This window comes from Aythya fuligula, chromosome 2 (genome assembly GCF_009819795.1).
Source record: "Aythya fuligula isolate bAytFul2 chromosome 2, bAytFul2.pri, whole genome shotgun sequence".
Lineage (NCBI taxonomy): Eukaryota > Metazoa > Chordata > Aves > Anseriformes > Anatidae > Aythya > Aythya fuligula.
The window spans coordinates 87,281,040-87,303,689 of record NC_045560.1 but is presented as its reverse complement, the minus strand read 5'-3'; the positions used below and the strand labels follow the sequence as shown (position 1 = coordinate 87,303,689).

General features: G+C 42.4%; 1 protein-coding gene across 5 annotated transcripts in view; it reads left to right on the top strand.

Annotated features, from left to right (window-relative positions):
- The window catches only part of COBL (cordon-bleu WH2 repeat protein), a 197,719-nt gene extending 195,586 nt beyond the window's left edge, over positions 1-2,133 (top strand). For all 5 annotated transcript variants that reach the window (XM_032182843.1, XM_032182845.1, XM_032182844.1 and 2 more), the window contains one exon: positions 1,833-2,133. In XM_032182843.1, the coding sequence (XP_032038734.1) occupies positions 1,833-1,850 (18 nt within the window). In that variant the 3' untranslated portion in view covers positions 1,851-2,133. The remainder of the gene's footprint in view (positions 1-1,832) is intronic.
- The last annotated feature ends 20,517 nt before the right edge of the window (positions 2,134-22,650 follow it).

The following is a 22,650-nucleotide window of genomic DNA, read 5'->3' as shown; positions in this document are numbered from 1 at the left end:
TTTTTGTCACAAGTTCATGCGGTTAAGATCCTTATGATTAGTTTTTAAACGTTTTATTTCTGTCTCAGAAAATGCAGCCTAATCTGGCTAGATTTCTGCAATTCTGTGTATCATTACATGTTACACAGACACAGAAGTATACTTGCCTTGGGATTTACTATGATTATCTGTGGAAAAATAACATAACTACACATGCAAATAACCCATTAGATGTCTAGCTGTAGGTATAGTTGCAGCACAAGTCCATGCAGGATGGAAAATCTTACCCAACAAAGAGAAGTTAAAAAAGTTGCCTGTGCTGCTATACCATCTACTCATAGTAGGTAGAGTTGTACCCAGGGATTTGGTAGAAATAGCGCAGCAGAATGTGCCTGCACAAGGTGGGGAAGGCAAGTTGCATATCTGAAAAACAAGCTTTTGCTCATGGAAAAACGATTTCTCTAGACCATTTTTAATAGTATGTATGAGAGGTATTCTACAGACTTCACATTTCCCAGTAAAGATTAGAGACAGACATATTTAAGCAGCCGTTTCGAAGTTAACAAAATGAATTTGGCTCTATCACAGTATGTACAAGCATTCATTCCAGTGTTTGGCATCGGCATTTAGTCACATGAACTGTTGATACGTGCAGTGTATCACTCTGTTGGCAATCAAAGGAGCCAGGTAAGGTAATTACTGCACCTATTACAATAAGTCAGTGCTGTATGCTGGTATAATTTGAAGTTGGTTGCCAGCAAGTAATACATTGATCTGAATTATGGCATGTTCAGTGTCTTCCAGGGAGTATGGCCTAGTTCTGTACCTTTATGTCTAGCCCTGGATTATTTTTCTCATATAATCAGAGATGTGGTATTCTGAATGAAGAAAGACTGTTTCTCATCATTGTTGTCTGTGGGAGCAATGGCAGAAATTACAGACTCAAATCCACCGTTGATGTTGGCACTGCTATGCTGGAAATGGGGCAGAAGACCCCACTTAGAGGTTGGCCAAGCTTGATATACAGGTAGTCAAATGAGCACATAAAGTGATTCTAGTTCCCATGCATAGTTACAAGCAGTCATTTGCATGTTGCTACTTCATTTGAATTGAAAGATAAAACTTAATTTGAACTCTTCACCTTGCTAATAATTTGTACCATGGCCTACTTTTTTCCACAAGAATAAAGTTTCTGCCATGGATACCAAGGCCAATATGGAAGGTTGAAACTTAATCAAATACATTATTCCTGTTTAGCTTTTGTGGTGACATTAATGTATATCTGTCTGATAGAATCAAAGCTCAGCAACTTTGATTTTGGAAGAGTACACTGGCATTAAAATTAAGCATATGCTTAGATGACCTGAGGAGTAGGAAGGAAGATAAGCATTTGTTTAAGGATTTTCCTGAATTAAAGGCTATGGGAATTTCCTTCAGTCAGGAAGCAAAGTACTCATCGATTGATTTATGTGACCAGTGACAGCTATCCGATTCTGCATAGATTTTGACACTCAGATGTTGCATGCTTACAGCCAGGGTTTCTGTTCATTCCACAAGATGAAGGAAGTTCACAGAACAATGTCATCTACATTATAGTAATAATGTTACTGCAACTGTAAGATCTAAGGGTATGTGAGGTGTGTGGGGTTTTAAGCAAGGATAATATAACCTTTTATTAGACCAACTGATACAGCTAGGAAAAAAAAAAAAAGAACAGATAAGCTCTAAGTCTTAAGGAGCTGATGAAGAGACTAGGCTTGAAAACAGCCCCACAAGAGAATGTTTGGTTAACAATGTCAACAGTTGAAGGTTTAAAAATATCTTGAGTGATCATCTGCTTTTCTTTGTTACAGGTCCCTCTGCTTGTTTGAATCGTGTATAAAGAACAGGTAATTGGAAATCTAACCCCATATGCACCCATAATCATCATTCAAGGTCTGAAGTGGCAAAAAACATCAAGAAGTTTAGTTTATTCTCTTGTCTACGAGCCAAAATAAGTTGTAGTTAATTTTCTGTGTGTTCCTGCATAATGGTTCTAAGGGAAAAATGTGTTGCTCTGCTGTAAAGCGTCTGTGCCAAGGAATTGTGTTTTGCCTCTGAATATTTAAGGTTGCCAATAAACTATTCTTGTTGGCAGGTTAATAAGAATATAAACACTGTGCAGTCCTGTGTTAATACTTAATTGTGTTTATGGGCAAAATAAAAAGGCTTTGCTAGCTATCTGAAAAGTAATATTCATTTCAAGTTGTTAAAAATATGTAACTGTTATAAACTCTTCACTTGCTTCTTATTTGGTTGAGAAAAGGGCTGAAAGTGATCAGGGAGAAAAAAGAGAATAAAGATCTATAGAAAAAAAATCACAAGAAAAAGGTTACGGTACATTATGAGGGACCTTAATTTTCATATGATGGCGTCTTTTTTTTTTTTTTTTTTTTTTTTTTTTAAGATTAGATAAACTTCATATCTTTGGTGGAGCTCTGTGAAAGCAGGCAATCAATAATGATTGAGACTGTGTCTACTGAAGAGTTACTTACGGGATATGACGTATAGAATACTAAGCTGTATAGATATACCGAACCCTAGTAACGTTTGTGGCACTTTAAAAATACTGAGACACCTTAAGGGATCTCTATTTGCGACAGACTGTGAAGGTTACTAGTAAGATTTCAGAGCACTGCATAGAGGTCCAAGGTCTAGAATTCATTCCCGCACTGCAAAAGGAAGTGAAGCTGGTTTGGATCAGTAGTCAGGACCTAGTCCCTTGGTCAGGTCATGCGTAAGTTGGCCTTTTGTTTCCAGGTTGTACTGCTGTTGTATGTTGTCTCATGAGTATTTATATAGCAGCATCTTTTTCAAATGTTAACTACTTTGGTAGTTGTTGTTGTACATATTTTGAAAATATTTCATTAAATTGAAATGATTAACTTATAAAAGAGGGATCAAAATGCTTTTTCATATTTCCTATATTGTAATGAAGTGGAGGAAGAGGAAGTTTGTACATTTACACTTTTATAATCACAGGCCAGAGTGATGGTAGATCCTTTTTTTTTTTTTTTTTTTAGCTGAAATTTAAAATGTATGCCTATGTAATGTTGAGAGCAAGAGAATATTTAGCCATCTGCATTTAATATGACTGTATATTATATATTGTAAAATATTGATGTCTGTTAGTGCCACAAATAAACATAAAATCAAACCTTACATGGCTTGAAAGACTCTTTTTGCCAAATGTTTTCCGTTTAAAAAAAGAAAGTAGAACTGAAGATGCTCTTAAGCAAACCAGTATGCAGTGTTTGATATCTCGGCTCTAATATAAAATGTCTCAAACAGAAAAGGGCTCGCAGCTAATGCTTTAGGAACACAGTTAGAAATCAACAACTAGAATCAAGGTATCAGTTGTATACATACATTTTGATATTAACCCAGTTCTGCTAAAGATCCATTTCATCATTAGGGAAGCTAATATGGTTAGAATTAAGGTCTTCTTTCACACCCTAAGATAAATAAGATCACTTTTGTTGACTGGTTAGCCTTCTTATACCTTAAAAGTCTTCTCAGTGTTCTTGAAATAAGAAATATTAACATGATAAATTGCTATTGCAGGAAAAGGTTCAGTCACTCATAAGCTTGAATACTAAACAGATTGTCCCACCAGTATCAAGTGCAGCTTCCGTGGTGAGGTGCAGTGAGATGGAATTCATTGCAGTTCTTCCTCTTGTTTTTCTTAGTGTTGTCTGATGGCCTGGGTCTGTAGCCCTTCATTCCTAATGCCCCTTTTGTGTAATGAATTGTGTAGATACATACTTTTCAAAGTAAGGGATCCAAAACTGGATTCTGAGATAATAAGATACTCCAGTCTTTGAGACTCAAAGGTTCTGTCTCTGGCTGCTGCATAGAACTGAAGTTCATAAAATATTTATTCTTGGATAAACTTCTGGTTATCAAATTCCCATGGCAAAGAAGCAATAAGATTAAGAACAGCTGCAAGATGAGATGTCACCTTCAGTGTGACAGGAAAAAAAATAACAAAAAATCCTGCCAGTTCACTCAGAGCTCAAGCTGAAAATGGAAAGGGAGTTCAGCTGTCTACAACAAGAAGCTGGACTGGGTGTGCATTCTTGCTGATGGGAGATGTGTGTGCTGCTAACATTGTCATCCCAGGTACTGCAGAAATCCTGGTAGCAATTTAATTTAAGTCCAAATTAATTGAAATTTTAATATAAGCCCATTTTGGATGAAGCCCAGTTAAAAGTATGACCCTTCCATTCAATAACTTTCTATGGAGACTTTCAGCAGTCTTCATTTGGGAAGTAAGCATACATTGGTGTTTCAGTGCATGTCAGACAAGCTCTTTTGAATCCCTTTGTCATGTCACCCCCCTCTTTTGCTGTGATTCAGGACTTGGGAACTGGGTTGCTACTGGATGAAATTGATTTGGGAGATGCAGTCATCACAATTTGACATTCACTCCATGAAACCAGACTGGAGTTTGTCATAAGTTAAAGGAAAAAACCCTGACAGATATCTGGTAGACATCATGTCCTCAGTACCAAGTATTTAGATTTATCTTCTCTTATTGGTCCACACAGTTTGCAAGTGTATATACAACCTATGTCTAGAGGTCTGCATGCCACATAGATTAGTCTTCGATGTGTCTTTTCATGGCACCTTCAGATGAACGATCTGAAGGCTGGTTTCTTTCTTGAGGGACCAAAATAAGAGCAGTGAGCTCCCTTTTTCCACAGTCTATCTCTTGGCCTAGGCTTTCCCTACAGAACTCTTAACTTGACCAGAGGAAAGTCTGATACACTCCTGGTTCTTCTGGTCCTTTATATTGCCCTTTTATCTGGGTAAGGTATACATGTAGTCCAATGAGGTGAAAAATAGTATCATCAGAGAAAGTGAATGGAGAATCTGAGTTTGCTATCTTTATTCCTTGTGCAGGTATAAATCGATGTTCAGGGCTTAGAGAATCCACTCTCATTTCTCAGAAAAAAAAAAAAAAAAAGAAAAAAAAAAAAGCCACCTCACCCCCTTCATTTTTACCTGTTTTTAGTTTTTTTTCTTGCCGAGCTCGGAATATCACTCAACCATAAAGCTAGCATTAAATAGCTCTGATTAAATATTTAATTTTAAATAATATTGACTGTCTGCATGAGCTATTTGACTTAGGGGACTTCATTATGGAAAACTTATACAGACAGCCTGCTAATGTTGGTCATGCAAAGTATTGGACCAAAAGACTTTTTGACATGTACATCAATCTACGGTTTTGAACGTGGCAGGTTTTAACTTCCCCAGGTCATTCAAGTGATTTGCACAATTTATGCTACATTTACCACAGCCAAAAATTGGCACTTCATCAGTGTGTAGGAAGAAGGAAGAGAACAAGAGATGCAATTATGAAACAATGGAAAATGCCACCCAGAGATAGTTTGTGATGTTTTTCCTCTAATCTCTCCAGAAAAGAATCAGTTCTGTTGTTTAGTGTTGCTTAGCAGTAAGCACGTATTTTAATTTGAATGCAAAAATCTGCACAAATCTTCATTTAAGTCAAAGTTTGTCTGAATGAAATGTTCATAATTTGGTTCTTTGTTGGTGAAATATGAAAAATAGTTGTCTTCTACAACAGTAAATTAGCACTTTTAACATATTTAAAGTATTTATTTGTGCATTATTCCTCTAGTCGTCTTTGTTCCTCCACTGATATACATGTGTACCAACACACTTTGCCTCTGAAACTTGTATTAAGATTATGTGGATATTCCTATTCTTTTTCCACTTTTATTGCTGTTGAGAACACAAAATAAAATATGCTGCACCACATGGGAGCTGTAGCTTCCATAATGGTTGCATTTCCCCACTTGCAGAAAATGACTTTTTCAATGGCAGAGTTTCTTTCTCAAGGACAAAATGAAGAAAAAAAAAAAAAATGTTGTTCTGATCTGCTATTCTATTTTTCTGAGTAGGGTGTGGAGTTTGATTCATTGCTGATGTCTTCATTTGGCTGGGGAAAGTTTCCATGTAGTTCAGTTCCCAGGGTTGTTCAACAAAGTACACTAAGATGGATGAACCTTTCTAGGAGCAAAAAGGTATTTTATTCTTATTACTAAATATTTTTAAGTGTATGTTAAACAAGTGTAGTTGGGTTTAAGTACTAACAGACTACGTGATGCTACACCAGATATAAAAGCCATGCTCTCCTTTTATTTTTGTCTAACAATTAAAAGGGGAGTTGTTCTTATTTAAGCAGATTTCTGATTTGTTGCAATATTTTATGTTTAAAAAGAGAGAGAAATTAGAACAACTTAACAGGAATACTTTATGTTCTTCACACTTAAGGAATTTAAGAACAAACTCGCTTTTCATTGTCTGTTCCTTTCCGCCACTCACTACACACACACACACAGTCTTCTTCATCATTCCAGGAAATTAGTAGTTGTTGGAAAAAGGATCTTTACCAGTGGATCCTTTTTTCATTTATTACAGTAGCCTTTTTATCCTGTGAAATAGCAAGAAAGGCAGGGACCAAATTTTTATGCAGTCACAACAGTTGTACACAGTCACTGCTGCAAGCTCCAGATAATGTCATCTTCAGCCAACTTCTTTTCCTTTCACTCTTCTCTACTTTTTTTGTCGATATGCTTATAAAAACATGTACGTGCCATGTCTCTTTTTTCTGAGGTCTTTATTGTGTTTGAAGTCCTAAAAGGGTCCCCCTGAACAAAGCACAACATTGTTGCAGTTGTACATCAGGCTGAAAGAGGACATTATTCCTACACGAACACGCTGTCCACTTTGCAATTCAGGAACTGAAAAGAGGAAACTGTACTGAAAGAACAAGACTGTGGAACATCATTGTCTTCTATATTGTAACCTGTGTTTACTGCAGTAGGAACAAAGCAAACACAGTGCAAATATGCACGGCTTTCCTTTATCTGATTTCATGCATCCAACAGAAGCGTTTCTGTCAGATGTACTTGGATCTGTTCCTTGTAGCGCTTGGCACAGGGAAGGGGGGTCACAACTTGAGGGCCCTGGTTTGGGTCGTACCACTGACTTGTGGTGTCACTTCTATGTTTTTCCTCACAACAAACCAATATGTGGTTTGATTTAGCCAGCATGCAAGTTGGCAAACCAAGTGCTAACACTATGCTGATGGACAAAGGCTCTGGTGAGAGGCAGTCGAAGAGGGGAGCAAGTCCCCTCTATGCTTCAGCCTTTGTGCAGCTACAGTACCGAGGTCCTGGGAGCCAGCTGCCTGCGTGGTTTCCCCTCGTTCGTAAACCAGAGGTAATGGTGAGGGGAGAGGGAACTGGATGTGTCTGCCCTCTGCCTAAATCAAGGAGCCAAGGAGCCGCAGCCCTCCCTTCCACAGCAACACGTACCAGTGCCAATGGCACCCAGGGGGAACCTCAGTGAGCAGCAACCCCACCAAAACACTGGGATCTGATACCTGCACTGGGTGTTGGAAGTCACCAGGGAGATCCTGAGACTGCAAGCATCTCTGTCAATACAACCACATGCTCAGGTAAATGTCCTCAAAACCAGATTCAGCCATCCCTATTGTAGACTCGTTGTTGATAAAATCCAGCCTTCACCACAGCTACAGCCCTCAGTCCCTTGGTCAGCTTCAGCAATGGGTTCAGGCTGTGTTATCCCTGACCAGCAAATGCTGAGCACAGGGCAGTAATTTGGCCTTCCCCCCAGCACGTATTCCCTTGTTCATTAGCCTCGCTGTTAATGTTCCAACTTTCCAGCTTATGGAAGGAACTGTCAAAGGCAATTTGCAGATAGCCATTGCTGCAGAAGTGCAAAGAGTTATATTTTTGTCTGTTGATGAATAATTTAGCACCAATTCTGTGTTATGTAAAATTGCTGCTGTACTGCTGATAGGGCCAGTGTTGGTATGAAGCATTTTTCTAAGCCTAGCTACACAGGTTAAAGCTTGCCAATTTTATCCTATGCATCTGCCATGAGGCAGAATTTTTCCACCTTCAAGCTGGGAATCAGTGCAGGTCTTTCATTCCAGGAGAGGGCAGTTCCCTATCCTCCTCATTTATAGTCCTGATCATCCTACGTATTTTACAAATAGCTTTGCCTTAGATAGTATATATTGATTAGTCCAGGTGTTCTCCACAGGAAAGGATGAGATGTAATTATTTTTTCCATATAAACACCATGGAAATCATCTATCCTCTTAGACCTTTGCTTTATGTGAAGGAACAAACTAAAATACCATTTGGATGCATAGCAGCCACAGTTTTCATTCCCCTTGTACTGTGGGTGGGTGAGTCCTGTGCACTTATTTTGGTAGGGAGCACCGAATATGGACAGATTTTGATGCATCTTGTTTTGGTTTCAGGTTGAAAATTGTTCCTTTGAGATTCACTCTCTTCTCTGCTCAGAGTGGGATTAAAAGATTAGGGAATGAAAACAAATAACAGTATTTTTCCCACCCACAAGCTTACTTGTAAGGATAAAGTGAGATTGAAATGCTGTTGTATTTCAGTAGCAGAACATGTCCAGAAATGGAGAAATTCATGGGTTTTCTTAGGACTCTGCATCTCGGCTGCTACTTCTGCTGTATTCTACAAGTGTTGCCAAGAGATGCTAAGCTGAAAATGCAAATATGTTCAGGGCTGAAGGATCAAAGAGCAATTAAATTAAAAACTGCTGACAGGTCAATCTTAATAGTCATTTCCATGCTGAAATAAGTCAATAAATCTTAGCTTGCAATAAATCTTACCACATAAAGGTGGGCTTGCATAACAGGAAAATGTAGTAAAATGTAGCAATATATTTTATGCAAATGCTTTGTAAAAGTAATGAGTAGCATGTTTTATTCATATTGTCCTGGCATCAAAGCGGTCAAGAAGACATTGGACTTCTGGAATGGGTTAATCCTCTGCAGCAGCAGGATGCTGAGCTAGCAGAATGGCTTCTATTTATATTACTATTTGCTTATATTTGTAAATACAACCCTTAATTGAGCTCCTGAACCCTGTTGTCTTTGGTGCTGTGCAAACACAAGTGACTGTCCCTGCCCTGAAGACCTTTCCAAACTAGAAAAGTCAGGAAGAGAATTGGATGGGAGCAGAGCACTCGGGTGACTTGCCTGTGGTCACCCAAGATGATGGTGGCAGAAGCAAAGCTGGGACTCGAGATGCGTGTGTCATATTTTGGCCCTGTCCTCCAAGTCATGCTGCTTCCTGGCCCATATACTGCATGCAGTAGGTATGGATTGAGTAAGAAACAAACAAAACCTCTCATAGTATAGGTCAGGCATCGGGAATGCTGGCAAAGCAGCCATTCAGCTGTCTTTCTCCCCAGAGACCTTAATTGTAGAATCACTGAATGGTTTGGGTTGGAAGGGACCTTAAAGACCACACAGTTCCAAACCCCTGCCATGGGATTGGGATAGTCCACACCCCCCTCCAGACCCAAAGCCCCATCCAGCCTGGCCTTGAGCACCTCCAGGGATGGGGCATCCGCATCTTCTCTGGGCAACCTGTGCCAGTGCCTCACCACCCTCTGGGTGAAGAATTTCTTCTGAATATCTAATCCAAATCTCCCCTCTTTAAATGGTTTAAAGCCATTCCCCCTTGTCCTGTCACTATCTTCCCTGACGCAGAGTCCCTCCCCAGCTTTCCTGTAGGCCCCCTTTAGGCACTGGAAGGCCACTGTAAGATCTCCCTGGAGCCTTCTCTTCTCCAGGTTGAACAACCCCAACTCCCTCAGCCTGTCTTCCTCGGAGGGGTGCTCCAGCCCCTTGGTCATCTTTGTGGCCCTCCTCTGGACTTGTTCTAATAGGTCCATGTCCTTGTGCTGGGGGCCCCAGAGCTGAACGCGGTAATGTGCTCGTGTCTTTTTATTTATCCTCCCCAGTGCATGAGGTACAAAATACTAGGTAAACATGCTCCTAGTTACTTGTATCTAAACTAGACACATCTCCAGCAAACACATAACACAATAAGGAGCTGGAATACAGCTGCTGAATTCAGTGGTAGAAATTCCCCAGTCATGAAATAGCATCTGTCCCCATGATGGCTTCCTGCCTACCTGTAGCTGTTCTCCCCAGGGAAAAAGGAAGAGGAGGCATTCCCAATCTTGCCACTTCAGCAGCAACCTCCTGCTGTAAGCGATGCTCTCTACCTGTCAGAGCTTGGTGTGCACAGTAACTGCAGCAGCAATGAAAGTGCTTGGGGACGGCCTGTAGCTTTTTTTTTTTTCTTTCTTTTCTCTTTTTTTTTTTTTTTTGCCACCCTTTTTCTCTTTTTGCTTTGCCTCTGAAGAGCCATTCATTCTAGGTCTGTGTGGTCTCCAGCATGATGCAGTACCTCATCTTCCGACTGTTTTTCCTGGCGCTACGAGATTGCATGGAGCCCAGCCCAGGGTAATAACATGCTGCGTGTTCCCAAAACTGGGAACAAAAGGTGAGGATTTCTTGTTTTCCTTGGGATGCTGATCTCATCTTACATTACTGAGGGTGCAATCTGAAGGAGATTTCAAAAATAATTTAAACCAGGTCCTTTCATGTATGTTTTCTTTTAACCAGGAGAAGGTTTTCCACCATTGCCAAAATGGGAAAAATATATACTTTCTTCATATACTCAAATTGTCACCAACAACCAAAGGTGGGATCAGAAATAACAGTTTTGAGAAGAGGTTTCTCCCGAGGGCAGGTAACATTTTTCTCCCAGCAACAAACCAGTCCTGTGCTGGAGGCTGCCAATGAAGCAGCAAGTGGAATGTGTAGGGAAGGAAATTCACCCCAAATCTGCCTGACCTGAGCCAAGGAGCAGATTTTATTTTTAAGTGTGTGAAGCAGAATTATCAGTGATGAAGAATCATGAGTCAGAGCCGCAAAATCATGAGACTGGTCCCCAGGCTGATGAGGGTTGCATTTTTCTGTTTTTAAGGGAACAGCTTCTGCTGTGTGGTTTGGTCTCGGAATTGATTTTGGAAACTCCTTGGGGTGTGGGCAGAGCCACTGGCACCCTCCTCTCCCACCTCGACCCCCGGCTGTGCTGCAGGGACAGGCAGGAAAACCCTCAGCAAGCCCCAGGGTGTGCAGTGGTAGCACTTTGAGCATGCTGGAAATGTCTCACTGCCCGCCGAATATTTGGCCCACATTTGCCAATGAGCACCACAAGGTAGTCCAGCCCAATGCTCCAAAACTTCCAGCCCACTCAGTTATTAATATGTTGTGTGTTTTTTCATAAAATGGAGCTTGTCTTTATAATTTTTGCTTATAGGCTGTGTGCTGGTACAACAATTTCCACTAGAGGTGTGATGTTTTCAGTGAAATGGGTGCACCAACATGACCACTGTCTGGGGACACTGTTTTACTAGCACAAAGGGGCTTCATACCCATGCAGCTTATTTACCTTCTGGTGTGGAAATCAAAATTTCAGCATAAATAAGCATCTTTATACCCTGTACAGCTGTTTCTACCTGGGGGAAGCTATACCATTTTTACTATACCAGTCTATACAATCGTGTGTGCAGCCAGGCCTTCACAGTGGCATGCCTTCTGCATAGCAAAGCCCTTGTGCTGGCCAGGCCCTCACCATGCCAAGAAGAGCTGCTGAGAGTCAGTGATGTTATCAAGGTATTGGATGCTCCACTTCAGTCCAGCTGTCAAAGCCTGAAGGAGGAGGGGTGCCCCTGCTTACTTGCACTGGCCAGCACAGTAATCTGCATATCTGGCATCAACTGGCGAGTGGTTTTGCTGTATCCAGAGCCAGCTGGTAAAACAAGAGGCAGTTTTTGCGACACCTTACGACCAGGAAGAGTTCCTCTTAAGGTGTCTGCTAAGTTCATTTTATAGCAGAAGAATAAAGCTCCGGTAGCAGAACCACACCACTGACTGTCTTGTTGCTTTGGAAGTGAGCATCCCTCTTGCTTGGGTATCTCCAATTCACTATAGCACTATGAAGCATCAGAAAGCCATTATCCCATGAGAACAGCCTATCCCATTGACATTGTCACTTACAGACAGTGTCTGCTAGGCAAAAGGAAGGAGAAATACAACTTCCAATGACAGTCAGCAGTTATGCGAAGCTTTTCACCTTAAAACGCCTTGCAAATCCTGGTTATATTTAAACTCAAGTCACCAGTGTATGTATGTGCGAGTCTGTCTGTGTGGGTGCCCTGTCCTTTTTTATATGCTCTACATAAACATACAAGGAAGGCAGACAACACTCAGTAGGTCAGTGTAAGTTACAGGAACACAAGAGAACTGAACAGAGCGGTGGCTGGGAAACAGTCAAGCAACTGCTGTCGAGACTCCTGCAGGAGGGGAAGGATGGACATCATGGTTTCTCAGCCTGCAGCCTCTCCATTTCTGTGCTAAGATGGGTAACTTGAAGAATAGGGTCAAAATGGCTTTTAAGTACGTGCTGACAGTGTGATTACTTATGGTATTATTGATAGTGTGCAAGTTGGTGACCCAAGTCCTTTCCTGCTATATACCAATGCACAGTTTGCCTCTCTCTACCTTTAATAATTTAGAGTCTGCTTTGACAGAGTGAAAAAGAGATTAATTCACCTGCTGTCCTGATGGCCATTAGGAGAAAATCACAAAGTCAGAGCAGCAGCTTGGTTTTTATGACTGAATTCTTCTGCAGACACAAGTCTATTATTCAGCCGCAAAGCTCCGTGGCCCTTGAAGCCGAGTTGCAGGGGTGAAGGTCACGGCTCTGCCAGTAACCACAGTGCCATTACATGCAGTTTTAATCAGCACACACTGGGCAAATGCAGCTCCAGTGCTGTACTGTTAAATATAATAGAATTTTCACCACAGATGACTGTAGGTCCTCACGGTTAAATCAGCTCTGCCTGTTTACCTTTTGCTTACAGCTCAAATGTATGAAAGGTGCCATAATCCAGCTTTTCCCACATCAGAGGCCTGAAGAAACCACTTTCCTGTAGCATTGCATGTGAAGAGGTAACGTTTCTTCATTTGCCTCACATATCAAAATTCAAGACAATCAGTCATTCATTCCACATCATAAATAATACATGTACCCAACCAAACACAAAAGGCTGTACTTCTGTCTGCTTTCCCTCCACACTTTAATAAGACCATCCGTATTTCAAGATGAAATGTGCAGTCTCATATTTAAATCATTAGGTTCCAGCATGGTATTTCATCTTGTTTTCACAAGGTCGGGGTGGCCAACCTGGTCAAAGAAAGACAGAAGGATAAAGACTTTACCAGCAGAACAAACAAAACTGATTGATGTTAAAGAGGAGATAGGTTAGCCATAGAGGGCAAAGACCTGCTGGAGATTTGCAAAGGAGCTGTACGTTGGTGGTGTCAGACCACGGTGAGTTGCACCTCCATTATGGTACACTGTACCACAGTAATGAGCACTCAGCTCCTCTCAGAGCCCTGTCCTGGGTTTCAATGTGTTTTTCTGTAAGGGGAGCAGTCCAGCTAACAAAATGGATGTGGCTGTCACTGGGACTTTATGAAAAACTGGAACAATCACCCAAAGGAAGCAAAATTTCATGATATCAGTATGTGGTGGAGTTAGATGGTCTTTAAGGTCCCTTCCAATCTGAACCACTCCGTAATGAATCTGTGATCTATGCTAGCTTCCCTAGATGGGAAACTTCAGATATTTATGGTGGCTTCCTGACTCATAAAGGTGGTGTGGGTGACATTTGTGTGAGGCACTTCACAGATTAAAGGTGCTAAGTTGTTGTTGCTGGCATGAGATCTCAGCAAGGACTTGTATAAATGTATTGGGCACAGGGGTATCTATGTAAATGGCACAACTCTTGTTAGCTTTAGTACAAGCAAGAGAAGGACCTCAATCACAAACAGTTTCCAAAAAAATAAGTAAGACAAAAATCAAGAGGCAAAGTGCAATATATTCTAGTGTGATCTTTATGTAACTATCCAAGCAAAAGAGAAGGTCACCTATAAATCCCCGGATAGGCCCAGACAACTGAAATCTAAAGTTAGTTTACAGAAAAGATTCCCAAACCCTACACAGTCTAGTACGTTTAATTAAAACTGAATGTATTTGTTGTCATAGACAGGCATGTTCCTGAACAACATTTTTTTACGACAAGTCTAGAAATTGAAACAAATATGAAGAACAAGTTATATAGGCTGCCTTATATCTAAATTCATCCCAATGCAGATAGAATGGGGAAGATACTACACACACACACATTCACATACACACATGCACACTCACCAAATGAAGAGAGCAAACAGGAGTCATACCTCCTGAGGATGCTGCAAAGGAAACTTGTAAGTGATGGATGAAGAAATGAGAGTCCTATGTACATTCATTTAAATATGCATCCCCTGCAGTGCTTATCTGAACCTTAAGCTTTCAGAGACTCTGATAAGCAAGAGAGACCTATTTAGGCATCGTTTGAAAATCTCCAGAACCCAGCCTGCATCTTCCTCACAAGGGGAGCGGAGGGGCAAGCGCTGAGCTCTGCTCTCTGGGGACAGCAACAGGACCCGAGAGGACGGCATGGAGCTGGGACAGGGGAGGGTCAGGCTGGGTGTTAGGGAAAGGTTCTGCACCCAGAGGTGGCCGGGCACTGGGACAGGCTGCCCAGGGCAGTGGTCACAGCACCGAGCCTGACAGAGTTCAAGAAGCATTTGGACAACACTGGTCTGATTTTTAGGTGGTCTTGTGTGAAGCCAGGAGTTGGACTCGATGATTCCTGTGGGTCCCTTACAACTCAGGATATGCTGTGATTCTATGAGTCTTTGAAACCCTACCATCTCCCTTGCCTCCAGACTCATGCAGCATCGTTAGTGATGTCTAAAAATGCATGATGCATTGCTTGTCTGTGTCTCACACCTTACAGGCTCTCCCTCCATACCCAGTGACAGTTCACACCTCCCCTCTCTCTGAAAATACTGCTCAAGCATCAATAAATATTTTCTTCAAGTAGTCACTGACGATGGCTTTAAGCCCATTTTACACACAGAGTCACAGAGCCAGCTGGGATCTTGGCCACTTTCTGGAGTCATTATGGTCCTAAGCCACTGGAGAAGACAGTCAGAGGGGCATAGCAAGGACCTGATCATGTGTTGTCTCATCTAAGCACAGTCCCAGGAGCCAGGGGCTAGTAAAGGAATGATGACACATCTGGCAATTTGCTCCAGCTGTATATAAATGGTTTGTGAGCTGTCCACTCCCCTTCACCAGGTCTTGCCTACGTGCTGGTCATTAGCTTGTGAGCTTCCTAGTGCAAGATTTCCCATGGGGATGTAGAGCTAGAAAGAGTCCTTCTGCTTTGCTGCTGCAAGCCACACTCACCGTTATCCCATTCACAGATTATTACTTCTATAAGTCTGGGGCCTTATTAGCAGCTGAAAGGCTACTTCAGTCCTTTTTTCCCTTCTTTAAGTCTAGTCACCATGTGTCCATGGGCAGCTTTATCTGTTCTAGCCCTTGGAAATAAATAGTGGAGAAACGCTGCAACATTTGTGAGTCGAAAAATTGGCTAAACATCGACTTCCATTGACTTCAACCACAGTGAGCTTCCAGGTGTGGCCCTGCCTCTCCTCTGCAAGTTCAAACCTTCTCCCCATCATGGGCAGCTGCCGCAGCAGGACCAAGAGGTGTTTTCCGCCGTATGCCCAGATCTGAGCTCACTTACAGCCACATAGCTGGAGAGGGTATTTGTGCAGCAGAATAGCTGGTAGCTATTGTGGTATAAATGGGCTCTGCAGTCTGCTCAGCCTTACAGGTAAGTACCTGCCTGCTTAACAAGCTGTTGTTTTGGAGCAATTTGGGGGATCATCTTGCATTGCAATAGTCCAGGCTTAAAAGCTTTGATGTCTCTGCGATAGAAGCTTCTGTTCAAGACAGGTTTTTTTGTTCTCCGTTATTATTACAAAGGTGTATGAAGAAGTCCTACAATGTTTAACTTAATTTTTTTTGACCTGTGAGGGAGCTTTATGATAGCCTTGTTCATGCCTGCCAAGAGGACCAGTGCAGTGGATCGGGAGCTTCCTCTAACATTTGCTGAAGAGGTAAGGTCATATATTTTTAGAAAAGCTTCTCTCTCAACTTCTGTGAGTTCAGTGTGCATAAACAAAGAGATGGGCACACTCACACAAGGGTTCACCTGCATGATTGCTTTGCTAGTGGCAGTGTTACTCCACAGGCCTTCCTCCTACAGGGCACTGGTGGTTGGCTTTCCTGAAGTCCTCAGTGCTCACACCAAGTTAACCAGCAAGAAGCATATCTAAAAGTCTGAGCTGGATGGAAAAAAAAAAAAAAAAAAAAAAAAAAAAGAAAAGAGAGAGAGAGAGAGAGAGAGATAACGTGAATTTCTGAGCTAAGCTTTCAACAAAATACATTAACACATTAACAGCCTTGCAATTTTTTGTGAGATGAGAGAAGTGGTCAGGCAGGCAGGATGGGTTTTCTGTTACAGTTCCCTTTAAGGCCTTAAATAAGTTGTATAAAAGCCACAATCTCATATTTCTCTTTCTTTTCTAATTCTACTGAATATAATAAGTGGTCTTATCTGATTAAAGCAGCAGAATCTGGACAAAAGGGGAAAAGATCTATCATTTTATGAAGGAATGTACCCTGCTGTTTTTTCTAGCCCTAGGACCAGGCTGTAAGGCTTTGGACATAATAAACTCTGTGACCTCTTCGTGGGAATTAAAGGTAGTTTGATTTTTTTCTTCTTTCTTTTTTTTCCTTACTGCTCCAAGTGATATGGAGCTTGGCTGGAGACATTAAAGACCATTAAATTACTCAGTTTCCAGGGCTCACTTTCATTCTTAGAAGGACTGCTTTTTCTTTTTTTTTTTCAGCTTGATAATTTGTTGCTACTGTCTGGAGAAAGGTCAGTCTTGCTCACATCGTATAGCGTTTCTTTTAGACTTGTGGGTATTTTCTCAGATCAGAAAGCGCTCTGTGCTGTCACCCTCAATTCTGTATAGGTTCTGGCTTGCACTGAATATTGGAAAAAACTTCTCGTAGTTGCATTAAGTAATAGGACTGAAGTCCATTTGTAGAGGAAAATTGCTCAGCGGAGCATTTGCAGAGGTGATTGCTGTATCAAATAGAGATGACATCTTAATTGCTGGGTGTGGACAAATCCTCTTCTCCTACAGCAAATGCAGCCCCTGCTGAGTCAGCATTCATAGCCTTCCTGCCCTGGCCTGAACACACATCGGCCTCAGCTTCTTTCTCTAGTATTCTTCATCCACCACAGCTATGACACTGGCCAAGCTAAGGCAGGACCTCTCTCTGGATGGAGGGAGCAGCATGACAGCCAGGCTCCTTTCCTCCTGGTGCTGAACAAGAAATTGTGTAGGAAAAAGGAATACGGCAGTATCTCCAACATTGCTCAATGGAGCACTGTAGTACTGGATGTTTTCTATCTATACTTCCTTACACTTCTTTATAACTCATATCTGCAAGGTTTGCTTCCTAACACACCTTCAGTGTGCCCCTTCCACAGCCCCACTGGGTATAGCATAGGACTTTTTGGAGCATGGTGGGTTTTTTCCCCAAGCACTTGCAGCACCCCAGCAAAGCCCACATGTGCAGTGCAGCAACTCGTGACTCTGTGAAGCAGCTCTGCCCAGGGAGTGCTGCCTCTTGTGAACCTCCAGCGTCCATAGCTGCCTTGTTGGCTTCCATATAGGATGGTAAGCTCTTAGCTCTACACCTAGTTCTGGTTTAGAAAGGCTTAGAGCAGGGTTCTTTTGCAAGGGATCTTGAGGAAGAGGCAGCAAAATGAATGACTGCTCCATTCGTGTTCCCATAAGGTGGTCAGGAACCTACACCCAGGTCTGGGGAGGAAACACATCCCAGACCAGAAGTGCCTGAGCACTCTGTGTCTGTGGTACTGAGTCACAATATCAACCAAACCATTCTGGACATCATCAGTGAAAGCCACAGTGGCCTTACATCTTCTATAGCCACCCTTGGCTGGTCACTTGGGGGTGCCGCAGTGCTGGCAGTAACCTGTGCTCAGGGACAGGGAACAGTGGTCCTGATGGAGTTTCCTGGCCTGCAGCATCTGCTAGATTTAGTCCTCATGGTGGGGTGATATAGTTTGCAAGCAGATGATGAAAGGGCACTGCACAAGAAACATGGTGCTTTGTGGCATTTGCAGTGAAAGAGTCAGCCTGGTTTCAGTCCCAGCTGCTGCCCGTTCTTCAGGACCATGAAGCACAGGAAGACACAATTTTCCATCAGAAGAAGATTGTAGATACCAGCAAGTGCTGGGCATGCAGTGTGGGAGAGGACTTGGGGTCAGGCTTGGGGAATAAATGAAGTAGGAAGAAGAAGGTTTTCCACCTCCCAGGCTGGTTAAATGAGAAATTAAGCAAGCTCAGGTTGGGTCACCAGCCCCCTGCTCCTGTCAGTAGTGCCTGGAGAGGGTGAGCAGGCAGGAGCACTGGCCCAGGGGCAGCCAGAGAGAAGCAGTGCGAGGGGGGCAGGCTCTGGCAAGGGACATGTTGGGGAGAGCAAGCCCCAGTGAGGCACTATTTTCAGTCCCCACTGTCAGGCAGAATCTGTCCAGGGACAATATATTTCCCTTTGTGACAGCTCTGGCAGACACTGCATGCGCGGCTGGTCCGAAGCCCTGCTCAGGGGCTCTTTTCCTAATTAGGAAGAGAATTGAGAAGGAATTCCTCAATTTTTGTGGTTGTTTATCAGCGCCTTGGCAGTCACTCCAGTGGTCACCTTGCGAGGGCAAAGCAATTCTGCAACCCATGGACTTTCGATAAAACTTCCTCAGAGACAGGCTGGTGGAGGATTCATGGTGCAAATGGTTGTACAAAGACTGTTTATGCACAAAGAGATACATGGGCTCGGGGCTGACAAAAGAGACAAACGAGCAATGGTTTCTAAAGATGTGTTTAAAGTGGGGTAATGAACCTTCCAGAAGTGGCCATACTCAGAGTGAGAGAGCAAGAGAGACTCAAACAAATTAGGAGGCACACGTAAGTAAAATACAATTCTTTTAAGGAAGGTGCCTTATGCACAACTAGTAATTAACTTGTGGAGCTTACTGCCCCAGCTGCTATTATTGAGGTCAGAGAAGAAATAAGATTTAAAAAGGCCCATGAATAATACAAACACCAAGTGCTGCACTGAGTAGAATAACAAATTACAAGGGATATAAATCACCATGCTTTAGATCATAAATAACAATAAATTGCTCAGTGATTAGAAGGCAACTTTTGCTAGGGGCAGGTTCCTCAGTAATCGTTCATTTTAGCATTTCTTGCCCTTTTTTTTTTTTTTTTTCCTCTCTCTCTGAGCATATGGTGCTGGCCACTGCCTGAACAAGAGAAATGGGTTTAGATGGCAGGCAGGCATTTTCTGTGCAGTGTGTATTGTATGGAAGAAATTCAGCTTCTTCCATTAGTGCAGAACTATTTAAGAGGGAGTTTCCCTTACAGAAGCACAACAGTAGCAGCTAAAAACCTGCAGCAATGCTATTGTAAACTGTAATGTTAGGAAAAAAGTTAAAAATTAATAAATTTTGAATTATTTTAGTATTTTTAGCCCTCCTAGGTCAGTTCCTAGTTTTTGTCACAATATTGTTTATTTTTTAGGCTTTCTTAAGTAAGTCAAAAAACAATGTCAAGGTAAATGCTGTCCCTTGACTATTGCATTTTTGTGACACCTGCTTTTGATTGCTCTGCCTGCCCAACTGATTTATAGGCTGGATGAATGCACGCTGCTTCAGCTGACATACAAGAAGGCCCAGGTTCAAGCTATTTAGATTCCAGCTCCTTGCTAATAGAGATTAATACAGTTCTCTGAGTTAACATTTAATTTCTGGGCTGCCAAAAAGAAAGCAATTTGAAGCAGCTAAGAGACAGTCGTGGAGCTGAGCTGGGTACAAATTGAATCATGGCTTTCAGATCCACTCTTGCTGAAGCGTTTTCGGCTGCACTTCCCTGGCTGGCTTCCTCCTGGCACAGGCGCTCTACAGAGACATTCTGTGCTGCTTCCCCGTCCTGAGGTTTTCCATATGCTTTATCCATGCTCGGCAATTAAGGGGGGCTCAGGTGGCACCACCCAGCTGCCCTGGAGATTAGGAGTGTGTGCTTGGATCAGAGCTTTTGCAGCTTAGGTCTGCCTCCTTAGGTCTGGGTCAGACTGGACCAGTACTTTGGTACTGCTCAGCTCTGCAGGACACTTCCCTGGATTCTTTTGGCCAAAGACCACATTGACCACCATTCACAGACCAAAAACCTTCATTTCTACAGCAATTCATTATAGCCTTCACCTTATTTTCCATTTCTACCTCTCTCCCCAGCACCCCAGGAAGGCAGCACTTCACCCTTTGGAGGAAAACATGCAGGTGCAGAATGGGATGAGGAGGTTGGAGGGGTGCCTGGGGGTTATAAGGGCACTGGCCAGAAGCTGTGCTCTTAGCTATGAATCACAGAATGATGTTTTGAGATAAGATTTTGGGTGTTGGAAAGCTTGGTCATGTCCCCTTCACTGGGCAGCTGAATTGCTGGTACTGTGACACCAGCCTGCTGCCTGGCACCAGGGCAGCTCCAAAACTCCTCCTGTCAGTTCTCTCCACAGGAAAGCATGATCAGTCCTGCCCCAGAGAGAGACTAATAATACTGTCTGCCCTGCTTTGGACCAGCTGCTTTCCTAAAATTAAATACATTGGAGTGCCTGGCGTTTCTTGTGAGGAAGTGTTCATAAATGTTAGGTAAGGACTTCACACGACCAGTTATCATTTTGCAGGATGTGCTAATAAGGCTCTCCTCTGTTGCACAGAGATTGCTCAGGCTGCACAAGCACAACTGGTAGCAGCACTCCTCTCCTTAGAGGATTAAAAGTGTCGATTACGATGATGGTTTTGGATTTGATTAGCAAAGAAACCAGCAAAGCCATACCTAAATTACAGGCAGCCTGCATTTTAACTTTGCACCGAGGACTTTTCGCTTTTCCATAACATTTTTCATACCTGGAGTATTTCTCATGCTCACACACACACACATATTTACTGTTTGGAAAGGTGGGCTACTTGTCATCCTTCCATGACTTTTTGCAGTTCAGGCTGATGCAGTACAGCACTCTCTAGTATGGCTAGAGGGTCAGCTTGCCAGCTGCTGACACCTGAGGTGTTGGTGGGAATGGACACAAAGCGGGATGGCCGTGCTCATGCACAGTGACCTGCTGGTGCCACCTCATGAATGGACAGAGTGTGAGCATGTAGTATCTAACCACAGACTCAAATGTTTAGCAACATAAACATTTGTTTTACATAATGTTTCTGCTTCACCACATGGCACTTATCAGTCTCTACCTGATTATTCAACGTCAAATAATGGTGTCAAATGGTCTGGTTAGCTTTATTCAGCTGGGTTCTTCTCAGGGAACAACGGCTGTTCCCGTCCACTGAGTCCTTGGCAGAGCAGTTAAGTCAGCATGATCCAGCCCTTTTTTTGGGGCCTCCAGATAGTGAGAAAATAGAGGAAAAATAATAGAGCCTTGAGAGCAAAAGGGACAATATGATTATGGAGGTTAATGATGTCTTGGATTGTATCGACACAATTTCACAGGATCAGAGTAAGAATTTATAGCAGTTGACAATGAGACTCTGCGCCCACACAGACAACTGGGCATTCCTCCCACCACCGTATTATTCATCCTGCTGTATGTAGTCCATAAATCCACTGCTATTTCTCTGTGGGAGGAATTCCCCATGGGACACCAGTGGCATGTGGCCGTGGTTTTGCTGGTGGGCTCCTTCTCCAGGATTGTCACCTTTCTCTGGGTGGCCTTTTGTGCAAGGCACATGAAGTTGTGGTGGGCACACCTGCCAACGTGTGCAAGTGCATGTGTGCAGAGGAGCATTGAGCAGTGTGTGTTTAGAGACTATGAAGGATCTGTTCTCAACTCTTCCTAAGGTCTCTTCTGTTTCTGTTACTGCTTTTTAGCACAATTCAAGAAAACCCGTCTTTTCACTGTTATTTATTAGGAATATCACAGCATTGACAACAGCTACAAAAAGAAACCCTTCCCATGCAGATCTGCAAAGTAACTTAGGGCAGAATGCAAAAAGACAAAACACCATTCACAATTCAAAGGGAAGGGTTTAAAATGATACATTTATTTTTATTTCCACTCTCTTTTTAACTGAATTTTTCTCCACGATGGATTTCTGTTGGAAAAAAATAACAACAACAACAAAATTGCTTCAGCTATTGATTGCAAACAGATTACCCCAAAAATGCTTTTTTGTTTGCTTGTTTGCAAACAGTACCTAACTCCCTAACTCCACCCTAGAGAATAGGTGAACTGGCAAACCCTTCACAGTGACTATTTGCTCATCCTCGTTTAAGGCCTGTGATTGATATGCTGGATGACGTGATATGTGTCTATTCCCTCGGTGCTGCGATTGGATGACTGGAGCTCTTTTAAATGGAAAAATAATGAAATAATCACTTGTGAATAATAAATCCTTGTTTGCATGCTAATACTCTGTTGAATATCAGGTGTGGTATAAAAAGTGGCTATTCCCCAAACAATTTGCTCAAACAAAACCCTTGTTCTGAATTCAAACACTGTTTCTGCCATATCCAGTCATCTGTAGCCGGAGGCTTCACAGAGAAAGTGTGTTTCAGGGAATGATTTAAATGAAAATGGGTGGTTGCTTGGATCATAAAAGAGG